The sequence below is a fragment of the Cervus canadensis genome, chromosome 7 (genome assembly GCF_019320065.1).
Source record: "Cervus canadensis isolate Bull #8, Minnesota chromosome 7, ASM1932006v1, whole genome shotgun sequence".
Classification (NCBI taxonomy): Eukaryota; Metazoa; Chordata; class Mammalia; order Artiodactyla; family Cervidae; genus Cervus; species Cervus canadensis.
In genome coordinates, this window is record NC_057392.1 from 74,430,186 (window position 1) to 74,452,775 (window position 22,590).

A 22,590-nucleotide genomic window follows, 5' to 3' on the forward strand; every position below is an offset into this window, starting at 1 on the left:
GTTGGAAAAACTGGGAGGATCCTAATAAAATACTACTAATAATGTACCAGTATTGATTTTGAAATTGTGACAAATGGTAATACAAGATGTTAACAATAGGGAAAATTGGGTGAAGAGGTTCCAGAACTCTCTACTATCTTTGTAAATTTTTTGTAAATCTAAAACTACTCTACAATGGAAATTTTACTTTTAAGCTCATTTAAGTTTGAGAGATACAGTCAGTTAGGACAGAGGAAAAAGAAGGAGGGAAATTAACATTTATTGAATACTATTATTTATTAGACATATCACTCAGCATTCATCCTTCTTACCTCCTTTAACACCACAGTAAGAATCACATGCAGAGCAGGAAATTGAGGCTGAGACTATAAGAAACATCTCAAGGTTCTATGAACAAGTGAAAATGAAAGTGTTAGTCACTCAGTCATGTCCAACTCTGTGACCCTGGGGACTGTAGACTGCCAGGCTCCTCTGTCCGTGGAATTCTCTGGATCAGAATACTCGAGTGGGTTGCCATTCCTTTCTCCAGGGAATCTTCCCAATCCAGGGATCGAACGTGTGTCTCCTGTATTGCAGGCAGATTCTTTACCATTTGAGGCACCAGGAAAGCCCCAAAATTCTATAGCTGCTCAGTATGTAACAAAATTGGGAATAAAGGTTAGAAGGGGGAGTAATAATCACAAAGGGTTAAAGGATGCAAGGAAAGTAGGCAGAAGGAAGACGGCAGTTCCTGTGACTCTCAACAATTTTGTGAAAATAGGGATGTTTTCTGACCAGACACTTTCCAAGAAAATAATAATTTTTGGCAACATGGTTTGTAGCTGTTAAGGCTGAGGTCTATGACGTAAATGCTAAATATATTTGAAATCATTTCCTGTTTACTGACTGGAATTATATACAACCATGTAATGGTTTCACTTCCTGTGTTTTCTTGATAAAAACTTTTTCTGTGGATTAAGCAGTCTAAAGTTTTCATGTGGATTCATAAGACAAGCCTCAAAAATACTGAGGTATTTTTTTTCTTTTTACATTTTGGATACCACAAGTGAAGATGCAGGCATAACAATGGATAAAAGAACTTTTTGATAAATAATGCTAATTAGCCCATATAATTTACACATAGGGCAAGGATAGTGTGCATTTCTGTGACATTTTCTTCTACATAGTTTTTTCTCTGACCTTCCAGGTTTATGAGGACGGGACCTTTGCTTAACTGACTTCTTCTCTGTGACTCTTCCTCTTTTATACATTCATCTGGCTAGATCTTTTACTCAAAGATGTAACTTGATTAGTGCAAACAAATGTCACTACTTAAGTCCACAGGATAGAGATTTTGTTGTTGTTGTTAAAGGTATATATTTACAGCCAGAAAGTGTCTGTTAATCCTTTGTGGTTGATTTTTATTTCATCATAAATTATTTTCTTCCAGTGTCAGACCTTCAGAAGTCATAAACTTAGGTGTGAAATATATGGAAAGAAATGTTTATAAGAAAAAATCACATGACCTTTACAATGGTGGAATTATACGAAAATCATTCAGTAAGTTATCACTGTTGATATATTTTTATTATGTTATTATTTTATAGATTGTTATGAAGAAAACAAATAACTATGCTATGTGCCAGGAATATTGGTGGTGGTGGTTTAGTCGCTAAGTTGTGTCCGACTCTTGCAACCCCCAGTGGACTGTTGCTCGCCAGACTTCTCTGTCCATGGGATTTCCCAGGCAAGAATACTGGAATATGTTGCCATTTCCTTCTCCAGGGGATCTTCTTGACTAGGATTGAACCAGGAATGTTGGTATTCCTTAATAAACCTGAAAAAGCTCTTGTGATCTCCATTGAAGAAGGGAAGACAAGGAGGCTCAGAGATATTAAGTGACTTGTCCAAGGCTTCACAGTCAACAAGTGGCAGAAGTGTAAAGTCTAAGCCAGAAAACATGTGGAAAGTGCCCAGTATAGTTTCCAAAATAGAGTTGGCACTGAAATGTTAATTTTATCCCCTAAGTGTTTAAAAGATAAAAATAAAATTAAAACTTTTTTTTTTTGCTCTCAGAAAGCCCCAAACCACACAAAACGGTGTATTTTTTTTTTTTTTTTTAGTTTTGGCAGACTAGATAAAGAATTATTAAAAAAAAAACTAATTAAAACAAAAACACTGTTATCACACTGAAGTGTATTATTTAGAAGAGTAGTGAGAATCATTCTGGAAGCTCCATCATATAAAAAGAATATTTCACTCACTACAAATCTTTTGTCAACTTATGCCCAAGGGGGTGCTGCACTTTCATAGAGCAAATATGCTCATTTCTGTTGAAATTTTTGCTGTCAAAAGGTACATTGTTATTTGTTAATATTCAATGCATGTTTATAAACTAATCTGCTCAATATGGCTTTTGCCAAGATTACATGAAATAATTATATGTGAAGCACTTAGTGCTTGGCATATTATAAAAACTCAATACAATTTTATTACTAATATTATTAATTATTATTAGTATTATACCTTGGAGCACAAGTTTTGGAATGAAATATGTTTGAGTAGATGTCCAAGGTCTGCCATTTACCAATGATACTTTACAGGTTGTGAATATTTCTCCTTTGGTTTGACATACACTGATTCCCAAAGTATGTTCCCTGGTCTACCAGAATTAGCATCACTGGAAACTTAGAAAGGTAAATTCTGGGGCCCTATGCCCACCTGCTGGAGGAAGAAATGGCAATCCACTCCAATATTCTTGCCTGGAAAATCCTATGGACAGAGGAGCCTGGCGGGCTCAGTCCATTGGATTGTGAACAGTCGGACATGACTGAGCAACTAAGCATTCCCACCCAACTAAATCAGAAACAGGAGTGGTGCAAGTGGTTTATGCTTGAACAAGCCCCACAGATGACTCTGACATCTGGTATAGTCTGAGAACCACTGACATAGCACACAGCTTCTCTCTGAGTAGATGCTGGTTATGAGACAACACAATAACAAAAGCACAGTTTTTACCTTAGAGCTAACAATCAAGAACACACAGAATCACATCTTTTTAATTAATTATTTTTTGGCTGAGCCTTGTGGCATGTGGGGTCTTAGGTCCCCAACCTGGGATTCAACCCATGCCCCCTCAGTGAAAGCGTGAAGTCTTAACCATTGGCCTGCCAGGGAAGTCCCTAGAGTCATGACTTGAATTAAGTTTTTGTAGACTTCTATTCCATTTGCTAGGGAGTTCCCCAATGGCTTAGCAAGTAAAGAATCCACCTGCAATGCAGAGGTCACAGGAGGTTTGGGTTCAAGCCCTGGTTGGGGAGATTCCTTGGAGAAGGAAATGACACCCAGCCCAGTATTCTTGCCTGAAAAATCCCATGGACAGAGGAGCCTGGTGAGCTATGGTCCATGGGGTCTCAAAAAGTCAGACATGACTTTTTGACTAAGCACACAAGCTTTCCATTATCCATTCATCCCACGAAACAAAAAGAAAACTTTCCACTCTGTCCAAGACTGTGCTTGCAAAAGGCACAGTTACAAGTCTTCCTTCTCATTATCTCATCGTGTGCATCATAGATATAGTAATACAGCCCTGGTTTACGTTATAGCAAAATGAAATTGTACCTGCATATTCAAAATCTTAGCTATGTTGTTAAATTAAATGCTGAAAAATAGGCTTCACCTCACAAAGCCTGCAATTTTCTTGCAGAAAAAAGAGAAACTGGAGCTTTCCCAAAATTGCAGAATACTCATTTTCTAGGGAAGATCACAAAAGAATACAAAATGAAAAAGAAATGAATGGGGAGTCTTGAGTTTCTTTTCGCCCCTGTGAATAAAAGGACCATGGCTTTATCTTGAACAGCTGTGTTTACAGGGTTTGCTGATCACTGCGGATGTGCCAGCTGGGTAACAGGAAGGTTAAATTTAAAAAAAAAAAGAAGTTAACTTGGAAATGTGCTAGCTCTTTCTGAGGAATTAATGATATTGTACTTTTTTTCATCCTCCCTTAAAACCTGCTGTTGTGAAGGCAGTTTTAGGTCATTAAGCATTGGAACGTTGAAAGAGCTACCTGAAGTGAATAAACCAGCTTTTCTTCTAGACCCTGAGAAATACTTTAGGGAAGGCCCAGAGGAGCAGAGTCCCCAAATTCCAGAGTTTCCATCACTTTCTGAAAGTAAGTCCTCAACCACTGTACCACTTCCATCCTTTCTCCCCAGGAAACTCAACCAATTAAGAAAACAAAATGGAGAAACATGAAGGTAACACATGTTCGCCTTGTAGATGGCAGTGAAATGAAGTGTGGTTTGACTGTTAAGATTTATAGCTTACTTGCTGGTCAGTGCTCACAGAAAGGACAGCTAATGGGCTGAAATACATAAAAGGGATATTTTTATTTTGCCACTTTTCTGAAGTCAGAAAGCCATGAATAATGTGATTCTGCTATGAATAATAACCTTTCTCCCCCAATAATCTGAATTTTCAAATCTGATACCAGAGAAAGAGACATCCTAAGGCTGCTTCTGAACAGAATCTCTGACAATCTGGGCTTGTTCTTTTCATGTGAAAGTCTATAAATGGCGGCTACTTAAAGTGTATTGTCTTAGAACCTTCCAGCTGCAATGCTAGGCTAATAGGATGAGAGGAAAAGAAAGCTTGTCTTAGAACACAGAAGTGAATGGTCTCTGAACATTTGGAAACAAGATGTGCAAAAGAATGCTCTATTTTTTTCAGATTGCTATAGGCTTCCAAGTTTCTAAGAACTTAAAGAGTAATTCTGTACAAACATCCTACCCGCAAAGAGGGACACAACGGGAGTGCAGGCAATACAACCTGCTACTCAGCGAGGCACTCGGAAAGCATATGGACACCGCAGGGAACTCATTTAAAATAATTAATGAAAAGAGACATTTTCAGCTTGTAGTAGTCAAAAGATCAGAACTGCACTCGAACCATCTGAGATCTGCGGTTTCTAAACTTTTCAAATCCTCTGAGATGGGGGTTCAACATCATCCTTGAGAAATAATAACCCTTGTAGGAGGGAGGCGTTTATGCTTAAACTTGAGGAACTTTAAGCCTCTTGTCTCTGCTTGCTTCCCTATGACAGCTGGTCAATATTTGTTTTTTTTTTTTTTTAATTCCACTTGTAAGCAAGGTACAGCTGCCTTTCCTCACCACTGTATTTCCACTCTAATTATTAATCAGCTTCCTTTGCTTTTTCTCAGTTTCTCATTTCTAAATCTAGTGTTGATTTGCTCTAAGGAGGATCATCTATGATACCTGCTCATTTCCTTTTAAAAACATGAATCCATAAACAGTAGGGCTTTAAATAACCTTTGGTTCATCCGACAGGGCTTTCAGTCTATCAGCCAATTGCTTTTTCCCCAGGATGATTCATTTTCAAGAATAAACATGGGAGGACTTATGATGTCCTGCTGAGTCACAGAAGGAAGAGAATTTGGGGAACAGCAAGTAAGAAAAGATCCAGGGAGCCAGAACAAAGTGTAAAGGCAGTCCAGACATAGAACATGTACCCAGGAGGAAACCAAGATGGAGCAGAGTCAGAACTAAGGCAAGAGAAATAGGAGAGGGAGAATGCAGAAACCTGAGAGCCAGGAAGTAGGAGAAAGAAATGATGAGCGCAGTAAATGACTCTTCTCAGACCTGGGAGCTCCTGTGTTTTTGAGGAGCCTTGCACATTCTGCAGCAAGCAGGAAAATTCTCCTTTGTCTTCAGACAACTGCTCCTCATGGGCAGGGAGGATGTGTAATGACTGGTTGGAAATACTGAAAATGCAAAGAAACCTCTAATACATTTTCAGAGTTCAAAGAGAATTTTTTCTCCCAGATATCTTAATGTAACATTTTCCTGTAATTTCCACGCCATTTAAAAAAGATGCTTTCTTTCTTTTGCTTTTCTATTTTATTCTTCAGCTTTTCTTCCTTTGCTCCCTTCTAAGTATTTCTACTCATCTGCTTTCTCTGCAAGGAAAACAGTTCCTTTTTGAAAAAGTTTCATCGACTTGAGAGAGAGACAGATATAAACTATTGAGGGTGACAGAATGCATGACGCATGACACCATAAATGGAATCTGTGGAAGACCGGGCAAGAAGGCAGATTAAGTCTGTGCTGTGCTTATTCACTCACTCATGTCTGACCCTTGGTGATTCCATGGCCTGTAGCCCGACAGGCTCTTCTGTCCATGGGATGGAACCCAGGATCGAACCCAGGTCTCCTGGCACTGCAGGAGGACTCTTTACTGTCTGAGCCACCTGCCTGGGGCATGATGCTTCCCAGGTGGCGTTAGTGGTAAAGAACCCACCTGCTAATACAAGAGATGTAAGAGAAGCAGGTTCGATCCCCAGGTCAGGAAGATCCCCTGAAGGAGGAAATGGCCAATCCACTCCAGTATTCTTGCCTGGAGAATCCCATGGATAGAGGAGCCTGGCAGGCTACAGTCCATGGGATCCCAAAGAGTTGGATACGACTGAGGTGAATTAGCACACATGGGGCATAAGAAGGAATTAGTTCAAATTTCCTCTGAGTAGTAGTGTTAGTCGCTCAGTCATATCCAACTCTTTGAGATCCCATGGACTATAGCCTGCCAGGCCCCTCTGTCCATGGGATGCTCCTGGCAAGAATACTGGAGTGGATTGCCATTCCTTTTTCCACAGAATCTTCCTGACCCAGAGATTGAACCCGGGTCTCCTGCATTGCAGGCAGATTCTTTATCATTTGAGCTACAGGGAAGACTCTGTGGACTTAAAATGGGTAGGAGTTCAAAGGGTGAGGAAGGAGAAGAGGACGTCTAGACCAAAGAAACATAAGGAAAAAGGTAAGGAAATCAGGGGTGAAGCAGGGCAGAAGTCCAAATGATTCCAAGCCGGCTGCAGTGGGTGACTTCGGACAGTGTCATGGTGACTGAGTTTGACACAGATGAATAGAGTTGAGTTTGGAAGGTGTTGAGTTTGAGGTACTGGTGTGCTAGTTAGAAATAAAGGTCTGGAGAATGCCCCAGGATTGCAACATGCTCTGCATAATAATGGTCTTCAACTAGCTGATACAGAAATCATGTCTGCTCGTGGGTGTGTGTTTAGCCTCCCTGGTGAATATTGAATACCTTCTCTGCTGGATGGTGAAGGGACAGAGCTGACATGTAGAGGGACAGTCTTCAAAGTTCTTGAAGGTTAGTTGGGGAAATAGATAAGGAAACAAATCATTATGTTGCAGGAAGGGGGACCTTTTCCAGGGCCGGAGAGGGGGCCCTTGTCTAATACTCGGAAATTAATTGTCTGAGGAGACACGTGTGCTGACAAAGGAAGAGACTTTATTGGGAAGGTGTGCCCAGGTGGAGAGCAGGAGGGTAAGGGAACCCAGGAAGACGGCCTTGCCATGGTGATGGCACATCTTATGCCACGTAATACCATGGTCTTCTGGTAATGGGAGTCATTTCCGGGTTGCCTCTGGCCACTCATTCTGACTCAGGGTCCCCCCTGGAGGCATGGGCATCACTCAGCCAAGATGGACTCCAGTGGGAAGGATTCTGGGAGGGTGGAAGAACATATGGACTGGCGTCCCCTTTAGACCTTCCCTGTTGATGGTGGCTTGTTGGTTCCATGTTCCTTACTAGGACATATGGTTATTATGGTGCTTGGCCAGGGTGGGTGGTTTTAGTTAGTGTTTCCCCCTTGCAATTATGTTTTACAGCAGAGGCTATAATAGCGGTAAGCCCTGGGTACTGTGGGACCATATGGAGATTCATAGATGATTCTCCAGAGAAACCAGATCATGCCTGAGCTTGATAGTAAAAGTTAAATCGATATTATTCAGATAAAAAAAAAAGAGTATATGTTTCTTGTAAAGGAGCAGTGTATGCAAGGGTAAGGTCATATGAACAAGATGGATGGTGTGTGCTTAGGGAGCTATGTGTAGTCCCATTTAAATGGCTGGGTTCTAGAAGGAACATGAGAATTAAGGCTAGAGAGGCAAATGGAAGCCAAAGCATAGAGCACTTGGCTTGCCATGTTAGGGACTTTGGTATTTATTTTACCAGAAATGAGGAGACATTGAAATGTTTCAGTCAACTGTTCTGAATTATCCTATTTTATCTTTTCTACTAATGCTTCAGTTTTTATATCTGTTTGTGTTATTCTTTTAATGATTATTATAAAGGTTACAATACTCTTTCTTGTGTCCTTTAGTTCTTATTGGGGTACTAGGCTTCCAATGACATTACTTTCCTTCATTCAGAAGAACTTCCTGCAGTATTTCTTATAATGTCTGATGGGTCTGATGGCAAATCATTTTCTGGCTTTTTGTTTCTGAAAGATGTGTTTATTCCATTTTGACTTTGAAAGGATATTTTCATTGGATTTAAAACTCTAGATAGCAGTATTTTTCAACTTTTTGAAGATGCTATACCATTGCTTCCTTGCTCCCATAGTTCCTATTTAAAATTGCACTCTTCATAATGTTGTTACTTCTTTGAATGTAATATTTTTTTCTGACTGTTTTAAAGGTTTTTCTCTTTATCCTTTGTTTTTAGCAGCTTTATCATGCTGGGCATAAGTACACTTTTCTCTGTATCTATACTGCTTGGGGTTGATAGGAATTTTTGAATGCATCTTTCTTCAATGTTGGGTAATTCTCAGCTATTGTCTTTATTTCTTTTCAATTACCACTTTCCAGTCCTGCTGGGATTGCAATTACATATATTTTGGACTTTAATTATATCACAAATGTTTCCTGTGTTCTCATATTTCCATTTTATTTTCCTCTCTGGGCTTCATTTTAGATATGTTATATTGATTTATGTTTGCATTCACTAATCCTGTCTCTTTTGCAAGTCTTTTAAACCTATGATATCAGTTTCCAATGTTAGATTATATATAAATATATGTGCGTGTGTGCATATATACATATATTCAGTTCTAAAATGCCATTTGAATCTTCTATATATATTTTAATTCTCAGTTGAAAATACTTATTTTAAGTATTTTAAATTACTTAAATTGAGTTTTAAATTACTTTATGTCATCCATTTTGTCCAAATATTCTCTCTGTTTTCTTTGACATATTCATAATTTAAAGTCCTGGCCTGCTGACATCAATATCTGGATGGTCCTTGGATCTGCTTCTAATATCTATTTTTCCTTTTTGGTTATTGGTCACATTTTATTTCTTTCTTGCAAGTGCTATAATTTTGTACATTTTTTTGGTACAGTTTTTTTAATTGTATGACAGAAATTGTGTAAAAGACCTATAGATAATGAAATTGATGTTATTTTCTTTCCTTAGTTGGACAAAGAGCATGAAGTGTGATTCATGTTAATTCAGTTAGGAACTGAGTTCAGTCAGTGCCGGGTCATGGCTGCAGTTAGACTTTGTTTACTTTCAATTTCAAATGTTTGTTTAAGGCCTCTCACTTTAGTGTAGTTATTGTCTTCTAAGTACTATAAGACTGCGGGAAATGTTAATCTGCCTCCCCCGCCCAGTTCAATTCACAGTCTCCCACACCATCCCAGCACTCAGATTAAGTCCTATGGGGAACCCTGGGCACAGTTACAAAGTTCCTTTGGATTTCAGTCCATCACCTCAACCCACAAAGTCATCCAAAGCGCTTCTGATTTTCCTTTCCCTTTAGAAAAGTCTCTTTGTCTGTGGCAAACCTGTTTCTTAGCAGTGCCTAGACAGGATTAATCCCCAGAGGGAAGAAAAGATTTGGCAATCTCAGCTTACCTGAGAAGGTTCTATTATCTCATGTATTTTAATTTGATAATCTTTGTTTCCACAGCCCTCTTATGGCTTTAAGAATATCATTTCTGTAATTTACCTTTTTTTCTTCTATCTAGTCCAATGAGAAGGATGACCTGCCGCTACTTATATCCGACCCAGAAACAAAATTCCTTTTGAAATCTTTAAACAGGAAAATGCCATGTCCAGATTTGCATTTTAGAAAGCTCTTTGGAAACTGTGTGGTGGATGCATTATAATGGGGCTAAACTGAAGGCAGTGGATGTATCAGAGTTGTGGGAACTTGTATGACATCAACCACCTGCTTGTCCATGTTCACTTTGCCATTTACTAGTTGTTTATATCTGGATAAATTACATAACCTACAAATTCTCAGTTTTCTCATCTGTTGAGTGGGACCAATGGTGCCTGGAGTTGTGTGGATTAATTTTAGCAGTGACTAGCCCATAATAAGCATAAATGGTAACTATTATTATTTTTGAAGATAAGGAGACCCTGAAAGGGAGAAACTAATTTGAGAAGTGTTGCTGAGATAAATGAAAGGATTATATGCCCTGGTGAGATGTTAAGATATATATGACTGTCAGATTTCTAGCCTGGATAACTGTGTCAATAAAAGAGGCAGTTATTGAGAGAGGACTTACAGGAGGAAGAGATGGTGTAGCATTAGTTTCAGACTATGTTGAGACAGAGGTACCTGTGGGTCATCAACCAAGGAAAGCTAGCACATTTCCAAGAAACTGACTATAGTCTGGAGGAAAGACAAAGACCAATAACTGAAAAGCCACTGTAAGTCAGGAGAACTACAGTCAAGGCATGTTTTAGAATTAGTTTTATTTTTTAGTTCATTTTTTTCTTCTGATTTTAGATAGAATATATGCACATTATAAAACACTGGCTAGCAAGAAGTAAAGAGAATTCTGAAGAACACAGGAGGTCTAAAGATCAGCCACTACTTCCAGGCCTGAGTTAGATGGGAGAAGATGCCCACTAGGGCTGAGACCCAGACCTTGCAGGAGTGGGTTCATCCCTGTCTCACTGGATGGCAAGGAGGCAGAGCTGCTGCAGGCGGAATTTGCAGAAATCTGTTCTCGGATTCTCTCCCATCCACGGGGGTGCAGAACTCACTGCAGAGGCATCAAGGGGGCACAGGGGAGGCTGTCACAGGGAGGAATCACACTGGTGGCCTTCCCCTTGCCTCCTGGGATATTATGGAAAGTCATTCACTAGATGGTGGTCAACAGGTGGCACTTGGCTGCAGTCACCTGAGAGGGTGACGAGGGAAGCTGCTGGTTCTGGAGAAGACTATACTTGCATAAGAAGAGTCTGGAGCTGGAGAAGACAGGAGAGGAGCTGGGTCCTGGGGAAGCCATGCTATGGGTGTCTAGCGCTGGAGGAGCAGCCCTGTAGGAGGCTGGTGAGAGAAGCACCCACTTAGAGAGAACTCCAGTGTCCCTCTAGTGCCCTCTAGTGGCAGAGCTCAGCATCATCCCAGCTGTAAAGGAGAGATTTACAGGACTCGGGCCTATTACCACTTGGTGCTTAGCGGTAAAGAACTTGCCTGCGAATGCAGGAGACCTAAGGGATGTGGGTTCTATCCCTGGGTCGGGAAGATCCCCTGGAGGAGGACATGGCAACCCACTCCAGTATTCTTACCTGGAGAATCCCATGGACAGAGGAACCTGGAGGGCTACAGTTCAAGGGTGGCAACGAGCCAGACATGGCTGAAGCTTCTTAGCATGCAGCTTCTTAGCATGCCCATTACCACACAGCAAGCAGTGAAGAGTGCGATGGGAACCGAGGAGCAAAACATTGGTAGTTGGCATAGTATCCTGTTCCCTGGCTATTCATGCTTTTTATTCCACTCCTGTCCTTTGCATTATTTTGTAACCTTTGAAATCACAGTCATTATTCCTCCTAAGTTATAAGGTGTTAATGGTTATGGTTGTCTTTTGAAAAAAACCTGGAAGACTCAAAGCAATAAAGATATAGTTAGGGCCAAATTTCTAGCGTAAGCATGGCTTCAAATCAAGACTACCATTTGCTATCTGTATGACCTTGATCAGGTCAATTAAACTCTCTATGCCTTAGTTTCTTCAACTAAAAATGGGCATCATATTTGTTACCCTCCCCATAATGTTGTTGTGAACATTAGGTGAAATAACCCATGTGAAGCCCTTAGCACAGAACCTGTCACCTAATCAAATTTTAATACATTTTCTTTACTGATGATATTATTATTCCACTAAATAGCTCTATGACATAGGGATTATTATTGCCCCTATTTACTATATGTAGGGTCTCTGGCATAGGCTCAATGGCATAGAAGAAGAGTTTAAATAATTTATCTAGTTTTGCATAACCAGTAAAAGATGGATTATAGTTGAGAAGAATTCATGTTTTTTAGGCAGGTGTCCATGTTATTAATATTTCTAGATGTAGCCTCTCTTGTTCAAATAGTGTTGCAATCACAATCCCTAGGCAACCTATTCTTATGATGATTTATAAATCCAGCTATTTCACTTAATATTGCCTGTTTTTATAACTTTCATTTAAAATTGTTCATTTCCTTTTTCATAGGAGGCTACTGAATTTAAAAATTGCTATTATAAATGACACTTTAAAAAATCTCTTAAAAAATCTCAATTAAAAAATCTTAAAAAAACTCAATCACCAATATAGTCCCTCCTCCACATTATCATTACAGAGTCTACCTTAAGTCTTTGCACTGCATTTTACAAACATTCTTGAAATCTCCATAATTACAGTGTTTGGAAGGTTATTTGGGGATTGTATGATGAGAGGCATTTTGCCAGACTTACTTTCAACACTCTAAACTATTATTTTGGAACTTGGGACAGTTTTCAAACACTTCATAACCCCCAGGTGACTTTTTAATCTTACCTACTGGGTTTTCAATGTTCTTCTGTATTTTCTTTCTTTCCCTTTCAAGTTGAAACATCTTTCACAATCTCTCTTTAGCTTCCAAGTTGTTCCCTGTGGGTTCTCAAGCAGCTTGAAACCCCTTTTTGATATGTTTTATTCAAAAAACTGGAAACTACTTAGAAGTGGCTCTGGGTCAGATTTTGTCAATAAATTCCCCAGAAGTCATTCGAATTGTACCTATAACATCTTTAAAACTTCCAGGATAGAGGAAATGCTGCATTAGTGATACCTCAGGCGAGTTGTTTTGTTGTTGTTGTTGTTCTGTCAAAGACAAAATGCACAGGATAATGTAAGAGATAACTGTATTCAAGCTATTTCAAGAGGAAGAATATTCATTAAAGAGGGATATCTCAAAAAAGGAAGGGGGCTTGAGCTGTTATAGAGACAGGTCAATGAATCCATGAGTCTTATCAGACTTGTGAGGAGGGTGGAGTAGGCCTTATCTGAGGAGAGAGAAAAGAGTGGTCCTTGGCTGTCATCTATTTCCAGAACATGAGAGGAGTGTGGCATTTCTTAACGGCCTCCATGTTCTAATTTTACAGGATTCAGGTAAGGTTCAATGCTGTTACCCCCTCACTTTTGTTCAAGATGAATGAATACCGCTCATTGTTGGACAGCCCCGAGGTGATCATGAATTTTCTGGGTGGGGCAAAACAGTGTCGAAGAAGTGTCTCTCTGGGATTCTTGCTGGCATTGCTCTGGCAGAACCAGTTGAGCCCAATGTTAGGAGCGGGTGGCAAAGGTCAGTTGTTTCTAAGCCCGGGAGGTCCTGACAGCAAAGGAGATGCAGGGCAGCCTAGAGACTTGGCCTGTCAGATTTAGTTCTCAGTTATAGACAGGTGTAAGAAGAACTGAGTAAGTTTGGAGGATTGTAGTCAGATACTGAAGAAAACTAGAAGAACTGAAAAATTGGTAGGGGTTCTCTGACCCAATTTGCAGATAGGTACCCCAACTGGTGTTTTCAAGGAATGGGAGCAGGTCAGTTAAAACTCTTAGAGTTTGCATATCCATGGCAACCTACAATTTACAAAGAGGGGCAAAATAGTTCAAAAATAGTGAACTCAGCTAGAATCTGCCTACTCAGAAGGATATGCTAGAGTCAATACTGTCAATACTGGGTTTTCATTGCTCTCTATAGTTCTTAAACTATAAGTAAGACGTATACATATAAAATCCACCTTGTTTTATAATACAATCTTAAATCTAGTATCAGTAAAGAAAAAGAATCTGATATGGAAATCTTACTTGAACAAATAATTAAATACAAGGAGAATGTATTTATAGATATATTCAGTTTACGTAAGAAATAAGAGATTTCTACATGTTATTCATTCCAGGAAATTTTAGTTAACTGAAGGTCCAGATTGAGCACAAAACTAGAAGTAAACAAAAAATCCTTCCTATTATATCTTTGCTTACTTGATAGCACCATAAATTGAGTCCTACAAAATAGAAGTCATTAATGTGTGAAAAACATTTTTTAAACAGATGGTTCACATCATACGTCACCAGGGAAATTCAAAGTAAAAAAGAACAATGGATTATCACCATGCACTCATTAGAATGGCCAAAATCTAGAACACTGATAGCAACAAATGCTGCTGAGGTTGTAGGGCAACCAACCGACTATCTTCCAAAGTGGCCGTACCATTTTGCATTCTCACCACGGGGAGAGAAGCTAATCTGAAGGTGCACATTGTATGATTCCCATGATTCCTACTCTGTGGGATTCTGGAAAAGGCAAAACTATGGAAACAGTAAAAAGATCAGTGGTTGCCAGGGAAGGAGGAGAAGAGGTGAATAGGAAGAGCACAGAAGATTTTTTTTTAAGACAATGAAAAATCTCCATATGATGTTATAATGAATGATATTTGTCATTATCCTTTAAATATCCATAAAATGTGCAACACCAAGAGTAGACCCTTTAGGTAACTATGCAATTTGGGTGATTATAATGTGTCAGTGTAGACTCAGCCTTACTAAAATATATGCCACTCTGGTGTGAATAATCTGGATAATGGAGAAGGCTATACATGTGTAAGGGGAGGGCATATAGGAGAAATCTTTGGTACCTTCCTTTCAATTTTGTTGTAAACCTAAACCTGCTCTTAAAAAAACCAAAATCATTTTTAAAAAAGGTGAACAGGTCATTTCACCCTGCTTATTTAACTTACATGCAGAGTACATCATGCGAAATGTCAGGCTGGATGAAGCACAAGCTGGAATCAAGATTGCCAGGAGAAATATCAATAACCTCAGATACTCAGATGACACCACCCTTATGGCAGAAAGTGAAGAAGAACTAAAAAGCCTCTTGATGAAAGTGGAAGAGGAGAGTGAACAAGTTGGCTTAAAACTCAACATTCAGAAAACTAAGATCATGGCATCCGGTCCCATCACTTCATGACAAGTAGTTGGGGAAACAATGGAAACAGTGAGAGACTTTAATTTCTTGAGCTCCAAAATCACTGCAGATGGTGACTGCAGCCATGAAATTAAAAGACGCTTGCTCCTTGGAAGAAAAGCTATGACCAACCTAGACAGCATTTTAAAAAAAGAGAGACATTACTTTACTGACAAAGGTGCATCTAATCAAAGCTATGTTTTTCCAGTAGTCATGTGTGGATGTGAGAGTTGGACTATAAAGAAAGCTGAGCACGGAAGAATTGATGCTGTTGAATTGTGATGCTGGAGAAGACTCTTGAGAGTCCCTTGGACTGCAAGGAGATCCAACCAGTCCACCCTAAAGGAAATCAGTCCTGAATATTCATTGGAAGGACTGATGTTGAAGCTGAAACCCCAATACTTTGGCCACCTGATGGGAAGAACTGACTCATTGAAAAAGACCGTGATGCTGGGAAAGATTGAAGGTGGGAGGAGGAGGGGACGACAAAAGATGAGATGGTTGGATGGCATTACTGACCTGATTGACATGAGTTTGAGTAGGTTCTGGGAGTTGGTGATGGATGGGGAAGCCTGGTGTGCTGCAGTCCATGGGGCTGCAAAGAGTCGGACATGACTGAGTGACTGAACTGTACTGAACTGGTCATTTAAGAGTCGTATGAAGACCACTAAAGCATTCTGGCACACTCTCACTACTCTGCAACAACCTGCTGCTTTGGTTACCTGATTGTTGTTCAGCGATGGCTGAAATTAAATGACAGCTTGGCCATCCTTCTCTAGAGTCTAGATTTAGGAATTAGAACCTTGATGTTAAAACGTGAGCAGTGGATTGTAGCCTGGGCATCACCGAGGAGGATGTTAGAATTTCCGAATCACAGGCCTCAACTCAGATCTATGGAATCAGAATCTGCATTCTAACAAGATTTCTAGGTGATTCCAATGCACCTTGATGTTTGAGAAGCACTTATCTAGAGGACTTAGAATAAGATGGAGAATGTGAATTAAAGAGAAGGTTTGCAGAATACTCTATATTCATAAACTAACAACAGCTGGTCATTGCAGTGCTCTATTTGCATGGTTGCTAAGTCCCTTCTTGCTCAGGTGCCTTTGTGAGGCTTGTCACTGTTGTTCATCTATATATAGTTAGTCTTCAACTGGGGGGCAAAGGGGAAATCAGATGACAAAAGATTAACTTTGCTTTATTAAAATCACTGAATCATTTTATTTTCATAAAAATGTTTGAATAGCTTCATGACCACCACATTTTTCATTTTCATCATTTTAAAAACACCTTTTGGTTATCACTATTAACAAATCTTGTTCGGCAGCCAACTATAAAATGAAGTGATCAATGTATAGTGTCATCTTTTCCTGAGTAGGAAGTAGAGACTGTAAATGTTTACTGATAACACTTGATGTTAATTTTTAAGAGCAGGTGTTATGGTTAGTGGATGGATATACAGATTTGTGACATGGAAATCCTCCCTTCTATTACCATAACCAAGTTCCTCCAGTCTCTGGAATGTAAGAATTTCAAAGTGTGAGGAATGAGCCTGCCCCTTTACAAACCTGGAGAATCTTCATTCATTTGTTCATTTATTTTATATATATATATATATATATATATAGCACCACCTTCCCAGGTGGTGTTAGTGGTAACGAACCCACCTGCCAATGCAAGAGATGTAAAGATGCAAGTTCGATCCCTGGGTTGGGAAGATCCTCTGGAGGAGGGCATGGTAACCAGTATTCTTGGCTGAAAAATCCCAAGGACAGAGGAGCCCGGCAGGCTACAGTCCACAGGGTCGCAAAGAGTCAGACACCGCTGAAGTGACTTAGCATGCACACATTGACAAATGGTATGAAAAAAATAAAGCAAGATAATATGATAGAATGTGACTAGATGTAGCATCAGTGAAAGTTTCTCTGATTGTTGAGCTGAATCCTGAAAGATAAGAGGAAATAGTTCTTCAAACAATTGGGGGCAGAATATTCCAAGGATGGGAACAGAAGTGTAAAGCTACATGTTGGTGTATTCTAGGGACAGAAATGTCAGTGTTGCTGGGGCAGAGTGAGAGAGATTCTTGTAGGAGGCATGAAGTGAGGGTGGAGGGGGTTAGGGATCAGGTCACATGAGGCCGTGTAGCTTGGGCAATAAACGTGGGTTAATTTTAAATGTGAAGGAAGTCTTAGAAGGCTTAAGCATGGAATGTGACCCAATGAATCCAAATACATTGGCTGTTTCTTTCCCTTCTGAGTGAACCACTTGCCAAGATTCCAAGTAAGATGTTGGACCCAAAGGACAAGAAGTTTGAGGCTTGAGGTCTACATGACACCTATGTGGGAACTTGAAGGTGCTTTAAGACAAGCTGTATGTTTGAATAAATATAAATTTTATTTACAAAGAGTACCTGACAGATTCCAGTCATAAATCACAGGAACCTTGACAAACCAGTCTATTTGTCTTCATAAGAACACTTCACCCTTCACGATTGTTCTGCCTTAAACAGCACACTTTACGGCAGGTGTAGCAGTCAGAGTTCAGGGAAGCCGAACTAGCAGGACCATATATTGAAATTTATGACAAGGAATCACCTTATGGGGTTGTGAGGTCTGGTGCAGCAAGTCCAAGAAGAGTAGGGCTGAGTCAGGAAGGGAGATTATGGGCAGACTGATCACAGGCTAAAGCTGTCATCCCCAGCAGTTAAGACAGGAAGAGCATGGAACTCTGTGGGCAAAAGCAGAAGCCTTTGTCCGGTATATTGGCATTTCTTTTCTCTCATAAGGAAGCCTCAGCCCTTCTTTTGAGGTCTTCTAACTGGCTAAGTCTGGCTTTCCCAAATTATCCAGGATAATCTCCCTACTAAGAGTCCATTGATTAGGGACTTTATATTTGCAAAAATTTTTCAGAGCAACACTGAGTGTTTGATTGAATAACTGAGAAGAGTCTTGAGAAGAGTCTGTGATGAAAACAAGTCATCACAGCAAGGTTAAAGACATTCTTTTATAATCTTAAAGAGGCTCAGTAAATGGATATTGGTTTCTTACATGTATCACAATCCATGGCAGACTCACTCATGTGCAAACCTTATGTCATGAATCCAGCAGGTGTTGTTACTCTGAATAGCGAGATGGATTGAGGACCATTATTCATTTAGAAGGTGTTAGGTTAATGACATGACTTTTGCCACATAAAGGAGATTGTCAGTGAAGCTAATGTAGGTTAAGTTATGTAAGTTTTATCCACAAACACCCTTGTGAGTATTAGGAGTTACTAATCACTATGGTGGCTCAGATGGTAAAGAATCCATCTGCAATGCAATGGACTGGGGTTCAAGCCCTGGGTCAGGAAGATCCCCTGGAGAAGGGAATGGCAACTCATTCCAGTATTCTTGCCTGGAAAATCCCATGGACAGGGGAGTCTGGTGGGCTACAATCCATGGGACTGAAAAGAGTTGGGCACAGTTGAGCAACTAAGCCTTACCTTATCTTATCACTTCATGGCAAATAAATAGGAAAAATGTGAAAACGTGTCAGATTTCATTTTTTTGGGCTCCAAAATCAATGTGGATGGTGACCGCAGCCACGAAATTAAGAGATGCTTGTTCCTTGAAAGAATAGCTATGTCAAACTTAGTGTTTTAAGAAGCAGAGACATCACTTTGCCGACGAAGGTCCATATAGTCAAAGCTATGGTTTTTCCAGTAGTCATGTATGGATGTGAGAGTTGGACCATAAAGAAGGCTGAGTGCCAAAGAATTGACACTTTCGAACTGTGGTGTTGGAGAAGACTTTGAGAGTCCCCTGGACAGCAAGGAGATCAAACCAGTCAATCCTAAAGGAAACCAGTCCTGAATATTTATTGGAAGGACTGATGCTGAAGCTGAAGCTCCAATACTTTGGCCACCTGATGCGAAGAGCTGACTCATTGGAAAAGACCCTGATGCTGGGAAAAATTGAGGTCAAGAGGAGAAGGGGGCAACAGAGGATGAGATGGTTGGATGGCATCACTCACTCAATGAACATGAGTTTGGGCAAACTCAGGGAGATAGTGATGGGCAGAAAAGCCTGGCATTCTTCAGTTCAGGGGGTCACAAAGAGTCAGAGACAACTTAGCAACTGAAAAACTGCAACAACAGCAAGAAGGAGTTTTAAGGTGTTCTGGGTCAAGAGAGGAAGTCAGGTTTCAAGCAGGGATCATTTCCAGGTAAACATTTCAGTTGCCTTTTGTAAAAGAAATCTGAAGATGAAAAGGACTCAGCTGTACAAAGCTTCCAGTAATTTGTTGAGATTTATTTTCTCATTCTAAATACTTAGCCACTTTTATGAATAATTTTGTATTTGTAATTTTCTGTTCATTTTCTTAAAGAAAACTCTCCAAATTCTAAGCATCAGGCCCAAGAAATAGGTATTCATCCTTGCCTATGAATTTTTTATCATTTGTTTTTTAACTCAAAAATAAATAAATAAATAATCCCAGAAAGACTGCCCCTGTCAAGAACTTACAAAGTCCTTTTGGTTTGTTATTGGCCGAATGGTCCCCAAAACCAGTCAGTTACAATGAAAATTCCCCATCTAGTTGAGACACATCTCAGTAACTAGAGTTTATTTCAGAAGCAGCATTCACAGTGGTCCTCAGGAGAATTCTGAGGCCTTCAGAATGCCTTGTGATGCTACAGTGCTTACCTGCCGGCACAGAGGACAGAATCAACTGAGAGCTGGCAGGAATCCACACCATCTTGTGTTGCTGGTATTAGCGCAGTGGAAAGTGTTTTCATTTTTAGCTTTGCTTATGAGCTAGGTCCAGGTTGCATTTTGTCTTATTAACAAAATATAGGGCTTCCCTGGTGGTCCAGTGGATAAAAGCCCACCTGCCAATGCAGGGGACATGGATTCGATCCCTGGTCAGGGAAGATCCCACCTGCCTCGGGGCAATGAAGCCTGGGCGCCACAACTGCTGAGCCTGTGCCCAGGAGCCCCAACCAGCTACTGAGTCCATGTGCTGCAACCGCTGAAGCCCACGCATCTAGAGCCGCTGCTTCACGGCAAGAGAAGCCACTGCAAGGAGAAGCCCATGCACCACACTAGAGTCGCCCCCGATCGCCACAACAAGAGAAAGCTTGCATGGAGCAGTAAATACTCAGCGCAGCCAAAAATAAATAATTAACATATACATACATTCTTACATGAAAAACAGCATATCTTCCTACTGGTCAAATATTAGAACATATAAAACATTATTCAGTGAGAATTCTCTCTCCCATGATGCTGAAGTTTTCACTCAACCTGTAATCTTTTTCTTTATTTTTATCTGGGGGCGTTGTTATACATTTGTATTGGTAGTACTTTTATAGTCAGAGGTATATATAATTCTTCCAGCACTTTATTTTTCTAGGACAGTAACAATTAGATTCATGTTGACTGATGATAAAATGAGCATGTTTCTTCATTCTCCTCCCTCTCATCCACCACACAATTTTATTCAATAATATGATCTTTGTGCTTTTGTTAAATTTGCTTCTGCTGCTACCACTAGACTTGTTGGTTTAAGTCCTTTCTCTCTTAGCTGTTACTGAATTATCATGAATGAAACTTATTTCTTACTCTCCCAGTTTTTGTTAATTTTATCTGGCATTTGCCTTCTAATTTGTCATCCAAGGCTACGCTGTTTTAATCTCAGTTATACATTTAACTCTTGTCATACTCTTCATGGTTCTCAAGGCAAGAATACTGAAGTGGTTTGCCATGACTATGCCAAAGCCTTTGACTGTGTGAATCATAATAAACTGTGGAAAATTCTGAAAGAGATGGGAACACCAGACCACCTGACATGCCTCTTGAGAAACCTGTATGCAGGTCAGGAAGCAACAGTTAGAACTGGACATGGAACAATAGACTGGCTCCAAATAGGAAAAGGAGTACGTCAAGGTTGTCTATTGTCACCCTGCTTATTTAACTTATCTGCAGAGTACATCATGAGACATGCTGGGCTGGAAGAAGCACAAGCTGTAATCAAGATTGCCAGGAGAAATATCAATAACCTCAGATATGCAGATGACACCACCCTTATGGCAGAAAGTGAAGAAGAACTAAAGAGCCTCTTGATGAAAGTGAAAGAGGAGAGTGAACAAGTGGGCTTAAAGCTCAACATGCAGAAAACTAAGATCATGGCATCCGGTCCCATCACTTCATGGCAAAGAGATGGGGAAACAGTGGCTGACTTTATTTTTCTGGGCTCCAAAATCACTGCAGATGGTGACCACAGCCATGAAATTAAAAGACGCTTACTCCTTGGAAGGAAAGTTATGACCAACCTGGATAGCATATTAAAAAACAGAGACATTACTTTGCCAACAAAAGTCTGTCTAGTCAAGGCTATGGTTTTTCCAGTGGTCATGTATGGATGTGAGAGTTGGACTCTAAAGAAAGAATTGATGCTTTTGAACTGTGGTGTTGGAGAAGACTCTTGAGAGTCCCTTGGACTGCAAGGAGATCCATCCAGTCCATCCTAAAGGAGATCAGTCCTGGGTGTTCATTGGAAGGACTTATGTTGAAGCTGAAACTCCAATACTTTGGCCACCTGATGCGAAGAGCTGACTCATTGGAAAAGACCCTGATGCTGGAAAAGATTGAAGGCAGGAGGAGAAGGGGATGACAGAGGATGAGATGGTCGGATGGCATCACCGACTCGATGGACATAGGTTTGGGTGAACTCCCGGCATTGGTGATGGACAGGGAGGCCTGGCGTGCTGCAGTTCATGGGGTCACAGAGTCAGACACGACTGAGAGACTGAACTGAACCGAACTGAACTGAACTGAATATGTTTAACTATTAAATACATTTAATGCTCACCACCATATCTATTTCCAAATTTTCCTGTCATTTCTCAACTTATGTTGTAGTAATTTCCTAAAATGTACTGTTGGGAGCAGTAATCCCTGAAAACCCTGCATGTTGAAACTATTGATAGTTTTCAAATTTGAAGGGCAGATTGGATGTTTGTAATATTCTTACCTCACATATTTTTTGCTTGCTTATCTTGTGGCAGTTGCTATGTCTACTGTCTACTGGTATTGATCGTCGCTATGAAGATACCTAATGTACGACATTTATTTCTCTTCACTTGAGTGATTAGATCATTTAGGTTGGCTGTCAAGTGATTCTGTCTTTATCTTTAAAAACTAGTGATTTTGCTATTGTTTTTGGCTATTCTGAGTCTATTATTTCTGGCATAAGGTATGTCTTCCCCCCACCCCCTCAATAGAAACAAAAAATAGGTTTTTTACTTATATCTTTTTGCCCCCAACTCCTTCTTTCCACTAGCGATATCACCAAACTCCATCTTTTCCACAATTTAAAAAAATTGTCTCAGGCCAGTAACAAAGATTGCCTGCTTCTAAGCTATACAAAACATAAAATTATACCAAGAAATATCAAATTTACAAGCAAATAAAGGGATTGGGATTTTGGAAAAGTGAAGACATGTTAATAAAACTGATTGTGTTTGGAACTAAG

At 40.0% G+C, this 22,590-nt stretch overlaps 1 protein-coding gene across 1 annotated transcript in view; it reads left to right on the forward strand.

Annotated features, from left to right (window-relative positions):
• The window catches only part of WDR49 (WD repeat domain 49), a 161,778-nt gene that overhangs the window by 136,458 nt on the left and 2,730 nt on the right, over positions 1-22,590 (forward strand). The window contains exons 17-18 of the mRNA XM_043473817.1: positions 1,430-1,539; positions 4,004-4,150. Coding sequence (XP_043329752.1) covers positions 1,430-1,539; positions 4,004-4,150 — 257 coding nt within the window. The remainder of the gene's footprint in view (positions 1-1,429; positions 1,540-4,003; positions 4,151-22,590) is intronic.